Source organism: Strix uralensis, chromosome 2 (assembly GCF_047716275.1).
Source record: "Strix uralensis isolate ZFMK-TIS-50842 chromosome 2, bStrUra1, whole genome shotgun sequence".
NCBI classification, from domain to species: Eukaryota; Metazoa; Chordata; class Aves; order Strigiformes; family Strigidae; genus Strix; species Strix uralensis.
The window spans coordinates 126,530,745-126,550,664 of record NC_133973.1 but is presented as its reverse complement, the minus strand read 5'-3'; the positions used below and the strand labels follow the sequence as shown (position 1 = coordinate 126,550,664).

Genomic DNA, 19,920 nt, shown 5'->3' with positions numbered 1-19,920 from the left:
ATGGAGAAGTCACTCAAAATATAAAAAAAGAACCAATCTTTCCAGTACACTAGGTTGTTTTTTTTTTTTTTGTAAAATTGATATCTAACACTCAATTAATTAATCTGTTTTTCTATGGTTAAAAACAGTTTGTTTGACAAATACTGCCATTTTTAGGTGTTGCCACATTTTCATTTTTAAACAGCATGGGGGTCTCTGTGAAGCCCGTTTGTCTTTGAAATACATACCTTCTCCGAGTGCTTGAACTGACGCCAGTAACTGTCGTACATGCGCTTGGTAGTTCTCTCTGGGTAGCAGGTCACTGTCTTTATGTAAACCTTCAGGCTGCGTTCAAGTAACTGATTAACTTCTCCATAATCATAGTCATCATACCTAAATAACAAAGGCAATCACTCTGTTGGATATAAGTTTTTAAAAGCATGGTCTTTTGCAGCATTATGTTCTTAAGTTTGGGAATTGGAGCATTTTACATGCTAGAAAACCACCTGTTGACAGAGAATCTGAAAGGCTTAGTACTAGGATGTTGCTTTTCTGAACAAAAGATACAGGCTGGCTTCAGAGAAGACATTTCTGTAATAATTTCCATCATGATTCACAATCATTTTCTCCACTGGAAGCAAATGTTATACTGATATGCCAGCAAAACCTCTTAACTTCCAGACTGAGGGACCATCTCCATTTTAAGATCATGCTTTTCACACGGTTCATTTTTCATTCTGTTTACACAGTTTAAAACGCACTCCTAAGCTAGGGGATTTTTGTCCATACCTGATTCCATACATACAGTGGACATAGTTAAATAAAGCTCTTCTTAGTGTAGTTGTATCAACATCTTCATGGGTTGCCATAGTGTTATATGTGAGGTTATATACCATCCGAAACTTCTCATCGAGGAGATGCCCAATATCAGAATAAAGCCTGTTTACAAGGGAAAAGCCATGATTTTCCCAGGTATAGTCCTGCAGGAAGAGAAGAAATTGTATAAATGCACAAATGAAGTGGAAGTCCCTATCTGATCTCTATAGCTCAATAGTTTTTGTAGTCTGCTAGTTATAACTTTACTCTCTTCAAAAAATTTCCAGTTTGAATCCTTTATCTATATCACCTGCTCCATTCTGCCAGGCTTCCTGGCAATGACTATCATGTTGGAGCACCCCACCTCCAGCTGGATATCATTAGCCTACAGGAGAAAAACCCCAAGCTTCTCTTAAAGCATTGAGGCAATTTTCCACCGTTTGCTCTGCCACTCCATCCAGTGTCATGCCATGTGGGATAGGCCTGTAAGTTTACAAACTTGTTCCTCTTGGAGGCTTTGATGCTTAGCTCTGAGCAGAGATGGAGTATCTACTTCCACCCAGGATGCACACTCGCTGGGTAAAGTGCTGAACCGTCCTTGAACAAACTAATAAAATCCAGGCTGCTTTGGACTTAGATAAACACCTGGATTGCAAGGATAAAAGTCTGCCTGCTCACATCAGGCACGGGAAATCTCTGCAGAGTGGTGACATGGCATCAGCAATGGAGAATGACCCTGCTTCAGACCAGCGTGAAACCCCTCTCCACGCTGCGCTTATACAGAACATGTTAGTTTGCCCACATTCTTGGCAAGTGTTCAATCATTCAGTCACTGATGCCATCTTACAATCGATGGCATCATCTCCACGTCCTTCCTGTGTCTAGCTGTTTTCAAAAGGTACTGCTAGGCAAGGGTCCTCACCCAGGTGCTTTAGAGCACATCTACTGGACTGGTCCCCTGATTAGGATAGTGGGGAAGAGCATGTAGGACAATATTCAGCTGTCTAACAGAGCCATTCACTGACATCTGAAACATGCCACAACATCACATTTGGCCTCCAGCTGCCAGTCCAAAATACTGTAAAGCTTGTGAGAAATATGACATACCTGTCAGCCCTGTAAAAGTGTCCAGAACACCTGGGGCATCACAAAAGCCTCTGAAAACCAGAAGCTGCTCACTAACAGCAGTTAATCCATACTAACAATGAAAAAGGGAAAAAAAACCCTGTTCAAAGACATTCTGCTGCGTATGGAATACCTTTTCCTATTACTAAATTTAAACTCACAGAGATAAAGGCAGCCTTGTTTTATCAGAATAAGGACTGGATTTATTGCAGAGTCTTGGGATGCTACTGCAATTTAAATAGCATTAATAGCAGAGCATTTGGGAGGCTGAAGAGTACGACATACTAATAAAGTTAAATTATCAATGTGACTCCTCTGAATGCAGGCCAGAAGCTGTCCTGTTTATTTAAGAGCAGAGATGTTTTAGTTCCAATTTCAACTTCTGTAGAGCTTTTTTCCATGGGAGCCTGCTGCTCCTAAAGTAGTTAAGCAGAATGTTTGATTTATAGGCACCGACTCTGCCTCATTCTTTTTGGCAATATCTACCTACTTTAGGCTCATATAAAGACTGCAGAGTAAATTATCCAGAGCAGCAGAGACTGCTATATAGCTAAATACATTTCCTGAGAGTGATTAGTGATGCTTTATTTCTTAGAAACATCTTCTGACCATGAAGTTTTCCCGCACCCTTTTTAAAATTTAAATTCTTTGATTTGGTTTAAGATTTCTTTTATTGCTTACAATTTATTACTAGACTGCTGATTAATCTACTCTGTAAGTTGAAACAGAATCACCTAGAATGTCCCTCCTGTTATATATATCATGAAGAAGTTCGTGAGTCTGGTCATAGAAAAAGGTGCAAATATGTAAGACAATGTACAGATAAAATGTACCTGTTGTTCTTTCAACAGTACTAAAAAAATATATTCAAATATAGCCAAAACCTTCAGTAATCATATTTAAGAACTCCTTTTCTGTCATTCAAAGTCCAGTGATTTGGTGCATATATGAGAACGATACTCACTCTCATAGACACATATTGTTCTCATAGACATATACACATCTAGGTATTGATAACCACTGGATGGAGAATACTTGATAAAATGACAGGAATAAAGAGTTCTTCCAGGGGATTTTTTTCTACAACATCTGAAGGGACAGGAAAGAAATTTTCTTTTCTACCTTTCATTTTTATTCCAGATTTAGTGATATGCTTTACAGTTTTCAAACATTAATTCTGGTAATAATTGGAATAAGACTGAAAGCTAAGTCTTCCATTGTCTGAGATTTACAAACAGTGAAAGACTCATCTCAGGTAGATTTATGGAAGCTTGCGAGTTATTTAATGGACCAGGACAAGAAAAGGAGCATGCAACAAACATGCCCCACTACAACTGCTTTATGCTGTTTGCCCTGTAATGAGATAAACAAACATTCTTTGAGTGAATGTACTTTAAAGAGATGGTACCTGAGCTCTGAATGTTGGCAGATGGTCTTCTCCTCGCCTTGCAAAGTCTTTGTACCCAAACCCAGGATCTTCAATATAGCGGGAGACATCTGTGGAAACTATTTCATCATCAAATGCTGTGAATAAAACAGCAAAATGCTTTGCTTTAGGCAAGCACAAGTTAGCACTGACTTCCAACTACCACTCTACTACAGGACTAAAGAACAATTTTAGAAGTTGTGCAAAGGAAGAGTGCAGTACGAAGGAAAGAAACATTTCAATCCCAACCTGCTTTTATGGGATCCACCCCTTTCATTGAGCCAAATAAATGTCAGCCTACACCAGAAATCTAATGTACTTCTCTAAAATGGGAAGAGATGGGCTAAACTTCTGTCTGGAGGTATGTTTTTCTCTCTGTTGACTTCTGAGAGAGGCTAGGTATCTTAAATCAGGAAGATGAATCCTGTTAGTAAAGTCACTGTGCTAGGACAAGAAAAGAAAAATGTACCCTTGATAGCAGGATTGCCATGCTGAGCAGGTACAGTGTCAGGAATTACACCAGCTCTGTTCTATAACCTGGAGTACGAGCAACCATAAAGCAATGCAACACTCCACTTGTAAATATCAGTTGAAGATTACAGGAAAGCAAAGAGCTCTACAGTACATCAGGCTGAAATTCTGCCAGAAGCTCTAGTAACTAAGCATCTTCAAAGAGCTCCAAAATGTGTCACTAAGCAAGCGCAGGTTCTCTATCAGGAATCAATCTTTTCCTCCCAAATAAACAGGTGGCTTGATTGTGTAACTACCTCTGCAGAAGTTGACTACTACATAGCTGACTGCATTTGACCCTGATGTTAAAATCCTGGCTCTCTTCCACATGCATTGACAGAACAGTTGCCATATGTCCACTGTTAGCACCTTGAAAAGTCAGTTAATCTAAGAATTGCAGAAGTGCTTTATCTCCTCTTTGCCTCATTAAACAATCAAAACATAACTGCGTAGGAAGAAGCTTGCACAGCAACTGCCACAGCAAATCCTCAGCAAAGAATAAAAAACCCGCACACATACAGTCCTCTCCCCTGACAAGAACTGAATTTCATGAAAGGGTAAAGGCCAAACACATACAGACTACTCAACTCAAACCAGCAAAAGGAAAAGAGGGAGAAAATTCAAAAAAACTCTCAGCAACCCCATCAAAAAAACCTCCTTCTGTCCCAAACAACACCTCTCCCTTATATGTCTGAAGTTGCAGAGACTTATGGAAGTCCTGATTTGATAATGAAACTGCAATGGCTGTCAGTTTATCTGCGCTGTTGATACTGTCTGACCAAAGAACGCATGAATGGACAATGTCCATTTCTTAAGATCCAGACATGAAGTTGCTGGATGTATCTTCTTTAAGAAATTTTGCATGTTCCTAGAGAGTCACAAAACAATCTGTCTGCTGATCCATAATACATTCTTCCTCCCTTTTGAGCTCAGTGAACAAAAACTTAAGACACCTTCAAACATGTTTGGTCTGAAGCTAAAGAGATCTAAATTCACAAAGAACTGTGTCAGTAAAATGTGAAGCATTTCATGAGTCCCTTCTTAAAAAGACAGAAGCTATCATCTTCAAGTAGCCTCTACTATGAAGAAATGGTTAGAGATTCTGATGGTCTTAACAGTATTCTTTCTTTGAACACCTTCTTTGGAAAAAAACCTCACCTTCCTGTCTATAGGAGACAGATTTCATTGTATAGTTTGTTAGAGATGAAGGTCTCCAGAGCATATGAAGAATATTAAAAAAGAAGCTTTCAGCTCAGAATTTTGAACATTATTTAAGAATTTTTAAAAATGGTAAGAAGCTCTATCACAACACAAGCAGTGAAACAGCACAGCAGTATGATCACTCAGAATAGCAAGTTAGAAATGTCCTTTCCAGGTGGACAGTAAATGGTAAAGAAGCTGAGTCTCAACCCTATTTCCTGAACTATCTGAAGGCTACTTATGAGTGTCATTGAAGTTTTAAGCACTATAGAACCTAAAACCTGTGAAATATTACTGAATATTTACATAGATGAATTAATTTGAATATACAGAGCATATAAACAAAGAGAAATTTACACCCAACTTTTTAAAGAAGCCTACAGGCTTTTTTTTTTTTAATATACAAAAGCTAGATTTCAAGTAGCAAAAAGGGTGGTGTTATTTGCCAATCAAGAAATCTTAAGCAGATGAAGGAACTGACAGGACCACCCTTACTACACTCCTACACCAAGAGCCAGAATAAAGAAATGGACAGAAAAAGCTGTAGTCACTGAACTGGCCTCAAGTGTTTAGTTCTTACAAAACACAAACAAAACGGAACTGGAAAAGCACAAATACCTCCACTAATTACTAGCAGACTCTCCTTCTTCTCCTTCTCAAAGCGAGTTGCCATTTCCTCCTGAGAGGCTTCTTCATCCTCTTTATCTTCTTGTAGCCTCTTCATCCTTTCCATTAAGGCCTCCAGCTCACTTAAAGAATCTGCAATCTGCAAAAACACCATGACATTCTGCAAAATTAGAAGATAGACAACGTGTGTCATCTTCAGATTTCATGCTAGACAACAAATGTTCTCAAAAACACAGCAGCAGCAAACACAAAAACTCAAGCCAGAATGCATGTGGCACATACAGCATAGACAAACAGCTTTCAGACAGAAGAAGGGAACTGGGAAGTGTTAAGTCTAACCTATCGCAGTAATCTACTGCAATGGGATTAACAGTGGAAGAGGTGGTATTTGAATGTGGAAACCATAGTTGCTTATAATATATATTCCACCATGTAGACAGCTCAGGAAAAGCCATTTGTGTGCCCTACATGTATCAGAAAACAACTTTTAATATTAATTTTTTCAGTCTATTACTAATGCAAGCTTTGTTTCTGAAGAGATATAGTGCAACACTGCAATGTATGAACACAACCTGAGACAGCAAATCAGTTTTCTTTTTATTTTCATTACACGTGATCAAAATAACCATTATGTTGACCCCTTTACTTGCTTTTGTGAGGAAAACTGGCCTCTTCTAGAAATAGATCAGTGTTTGGAGTTCTGTGATCTGTACTTATCAATCAGATTTTTCATAAGATAAATTGTTTGTTTTTTCTTTTCCATCTTTTCCTTTTGATTCTGTTCTTCTGCCCATAGCTATAGCTGTAGTGTATGAGAGGACAAAATGGTCATATCCATACTTGCTGAAGCAACTTTTCTGCTTAAGTCAGCGGCAGCCCTTTGCCCACTACAAACAGGGAATAAGACACCCTGGTGATTTCAGCTAGCACGTCTTACAGCCCAGCAATTGAACTGACTGATCACATGTTCACATTTGACTGCTAATTTTTAAAAACATATCTAGTGGCTCTGCTCATAATCCCGATCTTCCATCAAAGGTGATGAGGCTAATTCATCAATTGGCATTAATTCAAGGACATGTCTTCAAAGCATTACAGAGCCACTTTCAGAAAAAAAAATTCCACATTTACGTTAATTAACTAGTAATCAAAGTTCTCTGTTGGTTGATTCAAGACTGGAACACCAACATGGAGAATTAAGTAATTTTATTTCAGACATTTCCTCCAATCTACATGGAAGTGTTTTAGGATTGACCTGTTTTGTGGTTGTAGGCCTTGAAGTAAAAATTATTATGACTTCTGTTTTTTTTCCCCATTTCTTTTTTCATTCCACGTTACAAACATGGATGACACAATGCTCCAGTCAGTGACACAGTATCTGAAGAAACTAGGACTTTAAGCTTTCAGCTGAAAGCAAAGTTTTAGTCTTGCCCAATGGGTTGTGAGATTAACTATCAAAATCACATTGTTCTGACTACCCTCCACTGTTACAATGTGCTTTTCAATAGATTACACTGAAAACTGCTAGAGTGAACATAAGAGTTACCAGACTCAAGCATTCCAGTAAAGTAGACAAAAACTTTCAAACTACCCTGAAATTTAAAGCGGAAAGAATGGAAGAAAGTTTTCTAATGCAAAACAGAGGCAAGCAAAAGAATCTTCTTGCAACACTAACCCCAAAGTTGCTACTTGTGAGAGATGCATTTTCTATGTTGTTGTCATTGGCAAGATCACAGACACAGAAGTTGTTGACTGCTATAAGTCTGACTCCATTAGATGTATCCGGATCTCTCTCTGGATTAATGCCACTACCAAATACAAAACTTGCCAAGGCATGATAATGTGCCAACAGGACAACAGCATGCACCAGTTCAGGAAGAGACCAATTATTTTCCCCAGTCTTGACAAGTTTCTGAAATGAGAATAAAAAAAGTGTAAATATAAAATTTCTTTTGGCCCCTAGCTTTTCTATAAAACACTATGTATTTTAAAAAAGGGATCAATTCCTTTCTTCCAATAATACCTTATTTCTCCTGCACACAAACTCTCACAGGATAAAAAAAGAGACACCTAATATATTACCTCTTTTCTTTTGGGGTTATTTTAGCCAATGCTATGCCTAGAAAATAAATCTTGTTGGCTTTGTCACACAGAAGAATTTATTGCTTATTCGATGCTCTAGTACTTCCCTGAATTTTTTAACTCAAGGTAATGAAGCCTAACCAGACACTTGTGTAGTTCTTAGCAGTTCTTATTACCAGACATTTACTGCTCTTACAGGGCACGACTTAAGAGGTACCTGAATGTGCTCTTTTGTGATTAGCCAGGGCCGGTGTGCAAGGAGTTTGTTTATTTCGTTCAGATTTTTCAGTCTTTGGGGAATGTATTCTAAACCATTCAACCACTCTGCAATCCCGCCAGTCTTCAAAAACTCATCAACATGCATATTTATTAGGTAGGAACACTGATGTCTGGCAGCAGCCTGGAATAATTAAACACAGAGGGAAAGGGCATCACATTAGCGTGTAATCCGATTTTGCTGCAGGTGGAAGGCAGGTTACTAACACAAAACAAAAATACAATTTCATTCCAAAGGGGCATTTTTTATCTTGCAATGCATTTCTATGCAGTATGGAGGATTCTCCAATAAAAAGACATTTGATTCCTTTATTCTGAATCACGGAATCTAATTTAGGTTGGAAGAGTTCTCTAGACAAGATCTGGTCCAACCCCCTGCCTCACAGTAGGGCTGACTTAGATCAGGTTGATCAAAGCCTTGTCCAGACAAGATCTCCATCCTTAGAGATGACACAACCTCTCTTGGCCCCTGTTGCAATGTCTCAACAGCTTCATGGTAAAAACTGTTTTCCTAGTGTCCACCTGAAATTTGGTGTGACTTGAGTCCACTGCATCTCATCCTACTGCTGCACACTGAACAGTTAAATATCCAGAAATAAGGTTACACAGTTTTAACTGCTCTCTGTAAAACCTCGCTCTCGTGGGCATGTGAGAAGTGTATTACTGTGGGAAACTGGGAAACATGTACACTGCCAATTCTCCCTTCTCATTGAAAACCTTCTGGCTAGACATGCATTATTCTGATGAAAATCAACTACAAAAATTCACACCCTGTCAAAACATCACACTACTCTCTCCTTTCTAAAGTCCTTCTTTTTCTTTTTTAAATACACAACTCAAGGTCACAGGAGAAAATATACAGCCTGCTGGTACATACCATTATAGCAATGTAGTGCCTATAGGGCAAAGGAAGGGGCCCATCCATCCGCAGCATATAGAACTGGCTGCGGAGGAAAGACTCCAGGTACTGAGTATGGATACTCATGACCTGCGTGATGTTGTCCAGGCGACCAGATGTAGAGTATTCTTCCACAAGAAGATTAGTACGTTCATCCAAACCATTTGCTTGCATAACCTTAAAAACAACACGGACAAACTTAACAGAGAAAGAGATTTTCTCTAGCTTTAGCCCTGGAGAGAAACATATTGCAGTATGAAAGGTTTGCTTGTGTACAAACTTAAAGGCAATGCTGGAGATCGGGATGAATATTTGTAAATACACATGCTTGCATGCGTGTGAATACAGACATACAAACGCTACTTATATACTGAGAACTGAAGAGCACTTTACACTGTACCTCTATTATTTTAATATGTTTCTAGGAAAACCAAAAACATTTTTCTGTAGATCTTTCCAAAACGGCTAAACTCGCAGATGCTTAAAGTCAAACCTGTACAGACAGCTGGAAGTAAGCAAGAGCTAAATGGAAAGTAAAGTCTTTATGGAAGTCAGCCTGTATAGACACACACCACCTGAGCATTCAGCCCTAAAAACAATTTCAAAATTAATGGAGAGGAACTGGGTTATGTAACCAAATTATAGAAACAGCCTGGCAATCTACCCCTTCTGTGCTTCTATAATTGAAGGGGAGATCAAATACTAATTTGTCCATAAGATTCAAGTATTATTTAGAATAGGAATTTAATGCTTTCTTTAAACAAAAGCTGTTCTTTAATTATTCCAACCAATCCAAACCTTGGGCACAAGATGAAATAAAACAGCAAAAGAATAAGTAGCTCTTGTATTGCAAGCCCTGACACAGTGTTAGTGCTATTAGTCAGTGTTTATCACCAAGAACAGCCATTCTCAACATGTTCACCACTGAAGTTACAAGCACAAGACTAGAATACCCAGCATTTACTCTGAAACTGCACAGCATTAAACCAGCCAGCTTACTATTGCAAACACCATGAAAGGAGAAAACATTTTAGCTGGTTTACTGCACATGAAGATAGAAAGTGCCTAAAACCAAGACAACACAATGATTTTGCTGAAATATTCTATTTAAAATACATATTTCTTCTTTATGATGGGCTGATGAATAGATCGTGTCTCAAATATTTTTCCATCAAATCTTATATGGAAGTTACATACAAAGAAACACGAACAACACACTACATTTTCACTTCTCACCGCTGTACTTCCCTGTTTTAATTTGTGGGCCCAGAAAGAAAGGGTAGCAACAGCTAGGCAGTTAGGCAGTTCCGTCATTTTTACACGTGTAGCTCTTCACTAGGGCAGCTTTTCTGTGCTTTGTACCAAAAATGATGACTCCTCAGTTCTCCTTAAAAATGTTTTACCACTGGAAGTTTATTCACACATTAGAGATAAAATTATCTCACTTATTACAGTATACCCCTTACTCCACTCCGAGTCCCCTTATTCTTCAGCGAGTGTATCTCCCATGTATTTAAGAGATATTGTCTCATTTAGTAGTTTCTTGGGGAAATCATACTTTTCATGTCTCTGGTACGGTTTCTAATCTCCTCCAACTTGTCAGGAGTTTTCCTTGTAACAGTACAAGTTATGGAGAAGAAATTCTGCTGACAAAATTGAAATACAATCCTGTAGGACTGCACTGTTGCTATGTTAGGCATAGCAATATGCTGCATTATTGCTTCTGAGATTGATCTCCACCTATATTACTATGCTCTTCATACTGTATATGTACTTCCTCCTGATTTAATACCATCCATGGATCCACAAACATGGTTTTTTTATTCTGCTTGTAAATCCTTATGGCACTTTAACAGGAAACTTTACAACTAAGTTGTTATTGCTCTGTCCATATTCCTTCCATTACAACAATAAAGTAGGCTTTGACATGAGCAGTGTTATTATCAAGATCTGTGAGACATTCAGTGTGTTACTTATCTAACTACATCCTTCCTATTCACTGTATTATTTCATGCCAAGGAACAGGGGAAAAAGGTAGTCCTTAACATTTGTTTGTGACACTGCACAGCTGTTTTATTCATACAGGTGAAGGTTCCCTGCTTGTACTGGGTAACTGCTGGGGTTACTCCTGTCTGAGAGCTACACAGTGATTCCTCCTGCACCCTTTGCTAGCACCTTTACCAGGTGTATCAGCTGTGAAATAAATTAATTGACAATTATCTCAAAATATGTTATCATTTTAATGATATTTATTTTTCTACTTTTTATATAATTACTGACTTTATGAGAAAAATTAAGTCATTACAAAGTTTGGCATCTCAACTTCATCTCATATTTCATACAAAAATGAAGTCCTCTTCACAAGTTTGGTTGGGTGGAACTCATTCTGCTCCCCTCTTCCCAAGTCTAAAAGACTCTTTTTGACCTCTCTCCCTTTTTCCTTCCTTATGTTTTCTTGTTGCAAGGCTTTAGACTCTGTCTTTAAATTCAAACCTTGCTGGTGTATAAATGGAGAGAGACTCAGAGAACAGCAGCTAGCTCATCTTTCAAAATGTCTTTTTGGCCCTTCTAGCATGTGAATTACCTGCCTTTAGCAACTACTCAAAATAAAACAAAAAAAGGTCCTGGTTTTATAGTAAGCCATCCTAAATAATTAACTCATCAATAAATAATACTCTGTGAAGATTGAGATCACAGGAGAACACCATCATAGCAAAGTTTTTACTTACTCCAGAAAGCTGCAAATCAAGGCTTAAGATGAACATTAAATCATGGGCAGAAATCTTGAGTTTGAAGTCAAACCATACCTTTCAACCATAAATTCTCTCAAAAGCCACAGTTACAGTCTAAAGAGTTAGTCATATTTTCAGGTTCTCTCAAACTGAAGGTCAGACACTGGTCTGAGAGCTCTATAATCATACCACTGCACTACTGGATAGGTCTCCCCTTAGGCCTGGCATTAAGAGTAGTAAGTGATCATCCCCCACAAGAAGAGCAGATTTGGCACAAACAGCTCTCTCCGCGAGTGCTGGTGACTGAAAAGATGTCAAACATCATCACCTATGTGAAAGGGCAAGGTGGTTCTTACCCACTGGAGCCTGCTCCAGAGAAATCATCGCTTTTGCTCACAAAGGAGCTCATCCAGGTATCATGGGACAAGCAGGATCATAAAACTGTCCTTCAGTATTTCCATTTTAAAAGCTACCACCCGCCCAGCCCACCTAACCGTAAACTTACTTCGTTCTCTGGTATAAAGGCACTTGGTCCTCTTGTCAATGGCGGGGAGACTTGTACTCTTTTTTCCTGCAAAACAATCACATAATTTGATCAGCGTCAGGAATAACATATTAACTGGCTTTATCTCGCAAGACGAGATCTTCAAGGCCTGGATTCGGTTCTCCTCCCAATGCCACCTGGGCGTTTTACAGCCCACTGAGGAGATGAAGCCACCACACCATGTTGGTTACATCAGCTTTGCATCCCCTGTACTTTGCACAAACGAACGGCACCAGTTTTGGCAAGGAATAAGACAGAAAAAAACCAAAAATCGAATCCCAGTTGGTTTATAGACAGACTTGAAGATACACAGCAGCAATAAAACATTTGGCACGATGCCAAAATTAGCCATTTACTGGATTGAATGAGTTTGGAAAGTGGTGGGAAAAAAAAGCCACACTCAGGAAATTATAAGCAAGACGCTGTTTTCTTCAATATCAGCATCTAATGAGATCCTCAGTGTTGAGAAGAGTGTAAGCACTTTGTGTGCCAAATATTGGCATGAAAAGCACAGAGCGGAGGAGAACACCACACACAGTACAAGCCCTAGCTAGAAGTCATGAAACACCCTTTGAGAATGATATATTTAGTACAGAACAAGCTGATAGCGTAACAAGAGCCAGAGAACTTTTTTGATTTATTAGGGATAAGAATTGAACTAAGATAAACTGTGGAGGCTTTCACAGCATGGCCACTGGCAGCCAGAGGTGTAAAGGGACCCTGGGTTGGCTGCCTGCTCCTCTGGTTCACCAGGGGCAGGACTAGCACTGCCCATGTCATTTCTGACCAACGCTGGTCCAACCTCCTCTTAAAGACCTTCCTGGAGGTTCCTCTGTGTCCCCGGGTCATTTATATCAGTGACTAACTCCTCGGATTGTTACAAAGTTTTCCTAATACTTAACCTGAATTTTCCCTGCAGTATTTTAAAGCAGTTGCTTCTTGTCTTTTCTTCTTTTCCTCTTTATGGTTATACTCCACCTATCTGGAAACCATGGCTGCACACTTTCTCAAGCCCCTTATTGCACTGCAGCATTGGTGACTCTTAGTAAGTTATCCATCAACAGCAGTACTGGATTTGCATATTAAGTATTTTGTGCCCCTAACGTAAAACTCCAAGGTTTCCCATAACAAATGACACTTAAATTCCTCTACCAGGGGGGCTCAAGCTTAACTACCATGTGCATGAACAACAGCGCTGGTCCCAGAAGGACCGTGCTACTGAGTTCCATACAGGAAAATTAAGCCACTGGAGCTGCGTAACTATTGTCCTGCTCCTTAAAAACATCCTGTCCTTTCTAAATTAGATTATGAAAAAACATGCAAAAACCAGCAGTGACTATTCAGGAAAGATGTTCCAAAGCAAACTCTCACAGGACAATTAAATTTGTGATTTTGGAATAATTAGCTGCTAAAAGATGCAGAAATAAGTTAGATCTACTGTGTGAAGTCCAGCAGTCAGGAGACAACTTAGTGCAACTGCTGCCTGCTGTCACAGCCTCAAAATCCTGTGAAATACTTATGAATCAAATTTACTCAGTCTAAAGTAAGAAGAAAGGGTGCAGGGAAACTGGGTATCTGTGCACACAACCCCTTTTTCACACAGCTACACAAGGCACAGGAAGGCATCTTCTAGCTTTAAATAGATAATCTTGCTAGCAGCCAGTCCTTTCTGCCAACATCAAAACAAGAAATGCTTTCCAAGATTATTATTAAGGTTGCATTTTACTTGTTTTATGAAGGTTATCTGGATATTAGAGTTTAAAACTCTCACTTCATACTGAATAATCCAGAGGAAGCAGCTTGCGTGAGAGAGACAACTTGGATAGCTGCAAGCTGCTCTCGCTGGAGCACAGGTCTAAACCAGAGCTGAACCACTGCCTTCTCCATCTTGCTCTCTGACCTATACCCTGCTTCTTCAGGCTCTGCAAAGCTGGTCCTTGAGGCCAGATCAGGGCAAAAAAATGCATACACTTCTTCGAGCAGGATCTGGGCTCCATTCCCCTGTTTCCCTGTTCACTGTGACTGCTGTTACTCCTTTGACCCTGCAAATAAGCTACTGCTGAGAAGGAAAGGAGGAAACAGTACTTGGGTGTATGAACGTAGGCGAGTATCTCCAATTAATTCCTGTGAATGATGACAGAAAGCCAAGGAGACAGTCAGACAAGAAAAATGAGGTGTGTTAAATAGACTACAAAAAGGACAAAACGCAGCTCCTTTTGGCTGGTGGCAGTTCTAAAAGACACAACCCTGGAAAAAACAAACAACCAAAAGAAGAACAAAAACCAAAAACCCCAAACGTGGGAATTCAAGCTGGAGAGTCTAATCACCGCATGCTTCCAGGGAGCTGTTTTTTTTCTATATTAGAAGTGTATACTCTTCCATCAACATGAAAGATTATTTTGCTTTCACACCAAAGCTTTTATTTTATTAAAACTGGTTAAAACAAGCTTGTCAGAAGAAAAGGAGCAAACATCATCTAGTTGCACAAGTTCTCAGGATGCCATTAATAAAAACATGGGAAGTTTACAAGCATTAAGAAAGATAATGTTGGCTTTGTTGAGCTGTAGATAAGAACCACTGCTTCTGAGCATGCTTTATCTAGAGCAGTGAATTAAGGTCTACCCAAGAACTCAAATATGAAAAACTATGTATGGGAATTAGAAAGCAATATTGCAGATATATGGTCCTTTACAGTGAAAGTTCCTGATTCCTGAGAAAGTGGGTTTGTTTTCCTGTTCTTTGCTAAGTCAGCCAGGGTCCCAAATATCTTATTTGAAATTGGATTCTTATGCTAAGTGGCTGTAGCAAGAAACAGGTTGCTCAGCAACTGAAATGCCGTATGCACATATACCAGCCATTTTCTGCTTCACATTCCTCCAGAAATGCATTGCCGGAGTATGAATAAGTTATCTTAAAAGCTTCGCAACCGATTCCATTTACAATAAGACTAGTGCCTTTTTGGGGGGCATTTCTTCAAAAGGAAAAATATGATGAAGATCTTCAAAGATAAGCAGAGAAAACAGCCTGGGCGGGTTACTGGGAGAGGGGCTACTGCAAGCTAGAGCCTAGAAGCAGGTTTTGCAGTAGCACAGCGTGGTGTCAGACCGAGACCTCTGCAGACCATGGGAGAGCTGCTGCAGGAATTCATGAAAAATCACATCTGAGCAAGCTTTATCTGCAACTTGCTTTCTGTCCTTAAGTTGCACTTGCAGTGGTGTTGGGAGCTAAATATCAGGAATTTTAACAGTGACAAAGTGGAACCATCTCCCATTTGCATGTCTATAATTTGCAAGAAACACCTTCATCCTTGGGTGAGCTCTGCCCAAACCCCTCAGAGCCAAAAGCTGCGACTTGCCATCTCATGGGTTTATTTTCAGTTGTAGCAGTGACCACGCACCTTCTCTACAAAGCCAAGAGGCCGCGGGCACTAGGACATGGCACCTGCATCTCAAATAGCTGCTGGGCTGCAGCAGCAAAGAAAGGGATGCTGGAGCCACTTGGCTGGTAACTCAGCCGTGAAGCCCAAGCAGGAGCAAGCACAGGCCCGGCCAGCGCTGGGACAGCACAGCAGCTTTCTTCCCAAAGCTAAAGCAAAAGAAATAACCCTTCTTCCTCTTTGCTATCACGAGTCACCACGTCCTCAGGCTTTAAAGAAATGGCTATTTTTAGCAAGCCGTAAAAGGAAGCTGTTTTATTTGAGAATGGAGTCGCTAGCTGGTGGGGCTGATCGAACAGCTGGTTTAGGAAGTACTTTTGAATACCCACGAATGCAGAAAGCACAGGCAAGAAGCAAGTGGTTGCACTGACATGGGTATACGGGGGCTTCTCACACACACGGCGCATAAAAGCTAATTCATCAAGGTGGTCATGCTGTGACTGGGGAGGAAAAAAAAAAAATCACTGGGAAGAAACATTTTGCACCTCAAGAAGACATTTTGTGAGCTGTCGCAACACTGCCACTCATATCCCTGCAAATTCTGAGAGCAGTGCAAACAGCCGGGAAACACCCACGAAGGGGCTCAGTGCCTCCACTCTGACAAAAACTGCCACCACTGTAAAGACATGAGGATAATAAACAGCACTAGATCAAATATAAATGCTAAAGGCATCCCAAAATTAGCTCTCCTAAGGAACAAACTCTTTCTCCTAAAAAAAGCACAAGGGTTTTTCTGGGGGGTGATGAGTATGTAATTTCTTATTTATTACACCTTTTCTTACATTATAATCTAAAGCAATTTTGCTACCATCCAGCATTTCTAAGGATCTTTGTTATTTAAATTCAGCAGTCTATCTCTTTATAATACACACTATCATCTGCGGCAATAATCTGAGACGAGTCCCTCATTGGGACACCTGGGTGGGAGTTGAGAACTGGGTTTAGCCCTCCCTATCTAGGGTTGAATCTCCCTAAAATGATCGATTTTGTCCCAGTCTCAGATTTATCTTGCAGTTCTTCAAAATCAAAATACACCAGTTCAATCTCACAGACTTGATGCTGCAGAGCCCACTTTTGGTTTTCAGTCTGACAGACACAACTGCCTTGCATTTTACTTCACATGGTACAGGCAGTATTATTGGCTGCTGGTGGTTAAAACCCTACTTACAAACTGGTTTCTTCTACTCCCACTATCGCTGACTGAACACATTTCCACTTTCAGTTCTTGGATCCTGGAGCAGGGTCTACCTCCACTTGCTCTGATCACAGTCAATTGCTCTAACACAATTTTGCAGTCATACTGGACCATCTGCTCATTCTATCCTTACTGAAGACAGAAGAAAGCATGCAAAAAAAAAAAAAAAAAAAAGCTATCTGAACACTGATTGTGTCTTAGCTTCTATTATTATTCAAACCATTCCTTAGGATGTGGGAGGGATTTTTATTTCTACGTATGCCAAGGTGCATTTTAATTTATCCACCTGACTTTGTCAGAGGAAGAACAGTTTAGAAACGTGGCAGAAGTTTAGGACGCATCCAATTCATTTTAGGTGGAAACTTTAATACTTTTAATAAATTTATAGAGGATTAATATAATATTTAAAGCTACATATAGTCTTACTGACTAAAAGGAAAACTAAATAGTCACAGCTTACTTGCCTTCACATGTCAGTACTCCTGGGAGGTTCTGATTGACAACAACAGAAAAGCACATTCAAAGCTGTGAATTGAAATTTATTGACAAACATTTATTGATGCATCAGTTTTTAAAGAAAAAAATCTGTTTATAGCATCAAATGTAGTAAAATCAGGAGCTTTATAGCTTCAGAATATATCTGCAAATCCTTTGTGTTGCAACTTCAAAAATTTGGATACACGTTAGAAGGGTAAACCTTGGTGTCCTGTTTTTCAAAACCATTTCCACAGAGAAAGAAAAAGAGAAAATATGTAAGTTGAATGATGAACAACACTTTATTTGCTGACAGTGCAGAACTCTTCTTTAAGACTGACCCATTCCTATAATTAAACCCAGGACATATCTCCAGAAGCAATAACAGAGATGTTCAGAACAAACAATGTCAAAATGTTAAGAGTTCACAAAATAAAAGTCCTAGCTTACAGCCATTTGTTAAGGGTATTTCAAGTGATTTTGCAACAGTTTCTTCCTCTTAACAGACTGTGCAACTCCAAAAATGCAAACTAAGCAATAAAGATGAAAATTAGCAGAGGAAGTCAAACAGTAGGAAATCTTTTTTATGGAATAGCATTTCAAAATACTTAAAACAGTCACTTTTAACATTAAGAATTTGGCATCTTTGTGCCTAACAGCTGATGAAGTGGTGCAAGGAGCTGGGAAGAGAGCCAGTGCAGTACAATTGATGGGGAGCTTTTGCTTTGGTAACAGGTTACAGCCCTTTCGGATTTCACACAATAAAAGGAAGCCTATCCCAAGTTCCCATCCCTCCACCAGCTATTAAGAATACAATCCACACTAATTAGAAACCAAAGGGCAGCAATTTCTACCCAACCCAAGATGGATGGCCAGGCAGCAGAAGTCCAACCAACAGCAGTTCCTCGGTCTTTGACAGATAGCCGGTACACCCAACCTATGGGAGAAAAACTCGAGAGTGAACACGTAGTTACTGGCAGAAAACCCTACCTCCTTTTTCATAAAGAAAGCCTACATCTACATCCTTATTAGTCCTACTTCTGTCTTATCACTTTCCATGTCCTGGAGATAATTTCTATTAACCAAAACCAACCTTCAACTGCAAGTGGGAGCAGACAGGTAAGGACTGCAAGTCAAATGTCAGAGTAACAGGTATGCTGCAAAACACTTTTTTATTTAAGAAGCCCAAACTGTGCTTTGCATTTTTGTCAGAATAGACCTGAATATATCAAGTAAAAGACACATCTGTAACTTAATCTTGATGTAACTGAAGTACAGAATACATCTAACTGAGAAAGTAAGGCTGAGGCTCCTGACCAGAAAAATGGAAAGATCTTAATGAGAAGATTTGCTCAACTAAAGGTATTAAGTCAAACCTAAACATCGATTATGAACACATGAAAACGATGAGAGACAAACAGCTACTTCTTCTACTTCTTGTTGCTAGAGAATCACTTTAATTTAATTTAAGCCAAATCTCAAAATGTGGGTTCTTATCCATGCCCCAATCCTTATCAGATACAGAGGGTGAAACTCAACTCACCAAACACGGACACACAAATCAGTTAGCCAGCTGGATCCTGGCTACAACTGAAAAATAAAGGTGATGTCTAACTCAGGATGAGATCAGTTGTGCCATGGAAAAGCCTGGTTTTCCTCTACAGACTAACAGGAATCCATGGCTAAAAAAAAACAGAAGGGGGTGGGGCAGGGGGGGGAAGAGAAACAAAGCTTCCCTCATCAGTCCATGGAGAACTTGACCTCCTGCCTCACTGAACACCCAGTGGTAACACTGGAGTTTGTGTGCTCCCCAAGAAATGCCCTGAGGACAGAAGATCTTGTGATTGTCAAGATGACTCAAAATCCTACGAGCACGGCAGAAGAGCTTCTTCTATGTTTCAACAGCATCAGATATCAAGAGCAAAAGTTACAGCAGAAAACTTCAGTTGCCTAAGCTGGGACTTGTTTTATCTGTACCTTGGCACATTTCCACCTTCAGATTTAGTCCAAGTCTGATGTACTGAGACAGACCAGTATTATCTAGTTTGGGGAACATAGCCTTTAGCCACTAAATTGGCAAAACTGCATCGAGTTAATCTGCCTCATCATCAGCCAGGACAGCAATGCTGCTTGCTAATGAAGAGTCTCTGAAGCAGCACAGCATATCCTTTAATCCACCGCCTTCCATGCAGAGGGCTGCCTCGTCCTGCCTGAGCACAGCCCACCTAACCAAGCCTGGTTTTGCTCTGCCAGCGGGGTCCCACGTGCTTGGGAGGCTGCATGCTCAGCGTGGGCAAGGGCAGCAACCGTGGTCATGCATGTGGTCTCTGTCCTCCTACAGAGAGACCGTATCAACTTCCCCATTCAATCCACACAGCAAACCACTGCCAACAGGTAGAACAAACGTTTGATAGAAGGTACAGATAAAACAGCAGCTGCTTTGACAGGCCTGAATTAATACCTAAATTAGCTACTGATAGCACAGCTTCTTTACAATACAGTAATTGAATGGTTAAATACTTCAATTCGTAAATGCACACACATTTGATTTATTGGGCATACTGCCAATCGGAGAGGCATAACTGGTAGATATTTAAAAA

The 19,920-nt window shown here is 39.8% G+C and overlaps 1 protein-coding gene across 3 annotated transcripts in view; it reads right to left on the bottom strand.

The window, feature by feature from the left end:
• SESN3 (sestrin 3) overlaps positions 1–19,920 on the bottom strand; it is a 44,323-nt gene that overhangs the window by 8,592 nt on the left and 15,811 nt on the right. For 2 of the 3 annotated variants that reach the window (XR_012627725.1, XM_074860235.1), the window contains exons 2-9: positions 12,177–12,242; positions 8,919–9,116; positions 7,983–8,165; positions 7,359–7,595; positions 5,675–5,843; positions 3,329–3,444; positions 769–959; positions 228–372 (exon numbers count right to left, since the gene is read on the bottom strand). Coding sequence is in view for 2 of the 3 variants with exons in the window: in XM_074860235.1 (XP_074716336.1) it covers positions 228–372; positions 769–959; positions 3,329–3,444; positions 5,675–5,843; positions 7,359–7,595; positions 7,983–8,165; positions 8,919–9,116; positions 12,177–12,242 (1,305 nt within the window). In the remaining variant the exon portion in view is untranslated. The remainder of the gene's footprint in view (positions 1–227; positions 373–768; positions 960–3,328; positions 3,445–5,674; positions 5,844–7,358; positions 7,596–7,982; positions 8,166–8,918; positions 9,117–12,176; positions 12,243–19,920) is intronic. The other variant, XM_074860236.1, reaches the window with a different exon arrangement.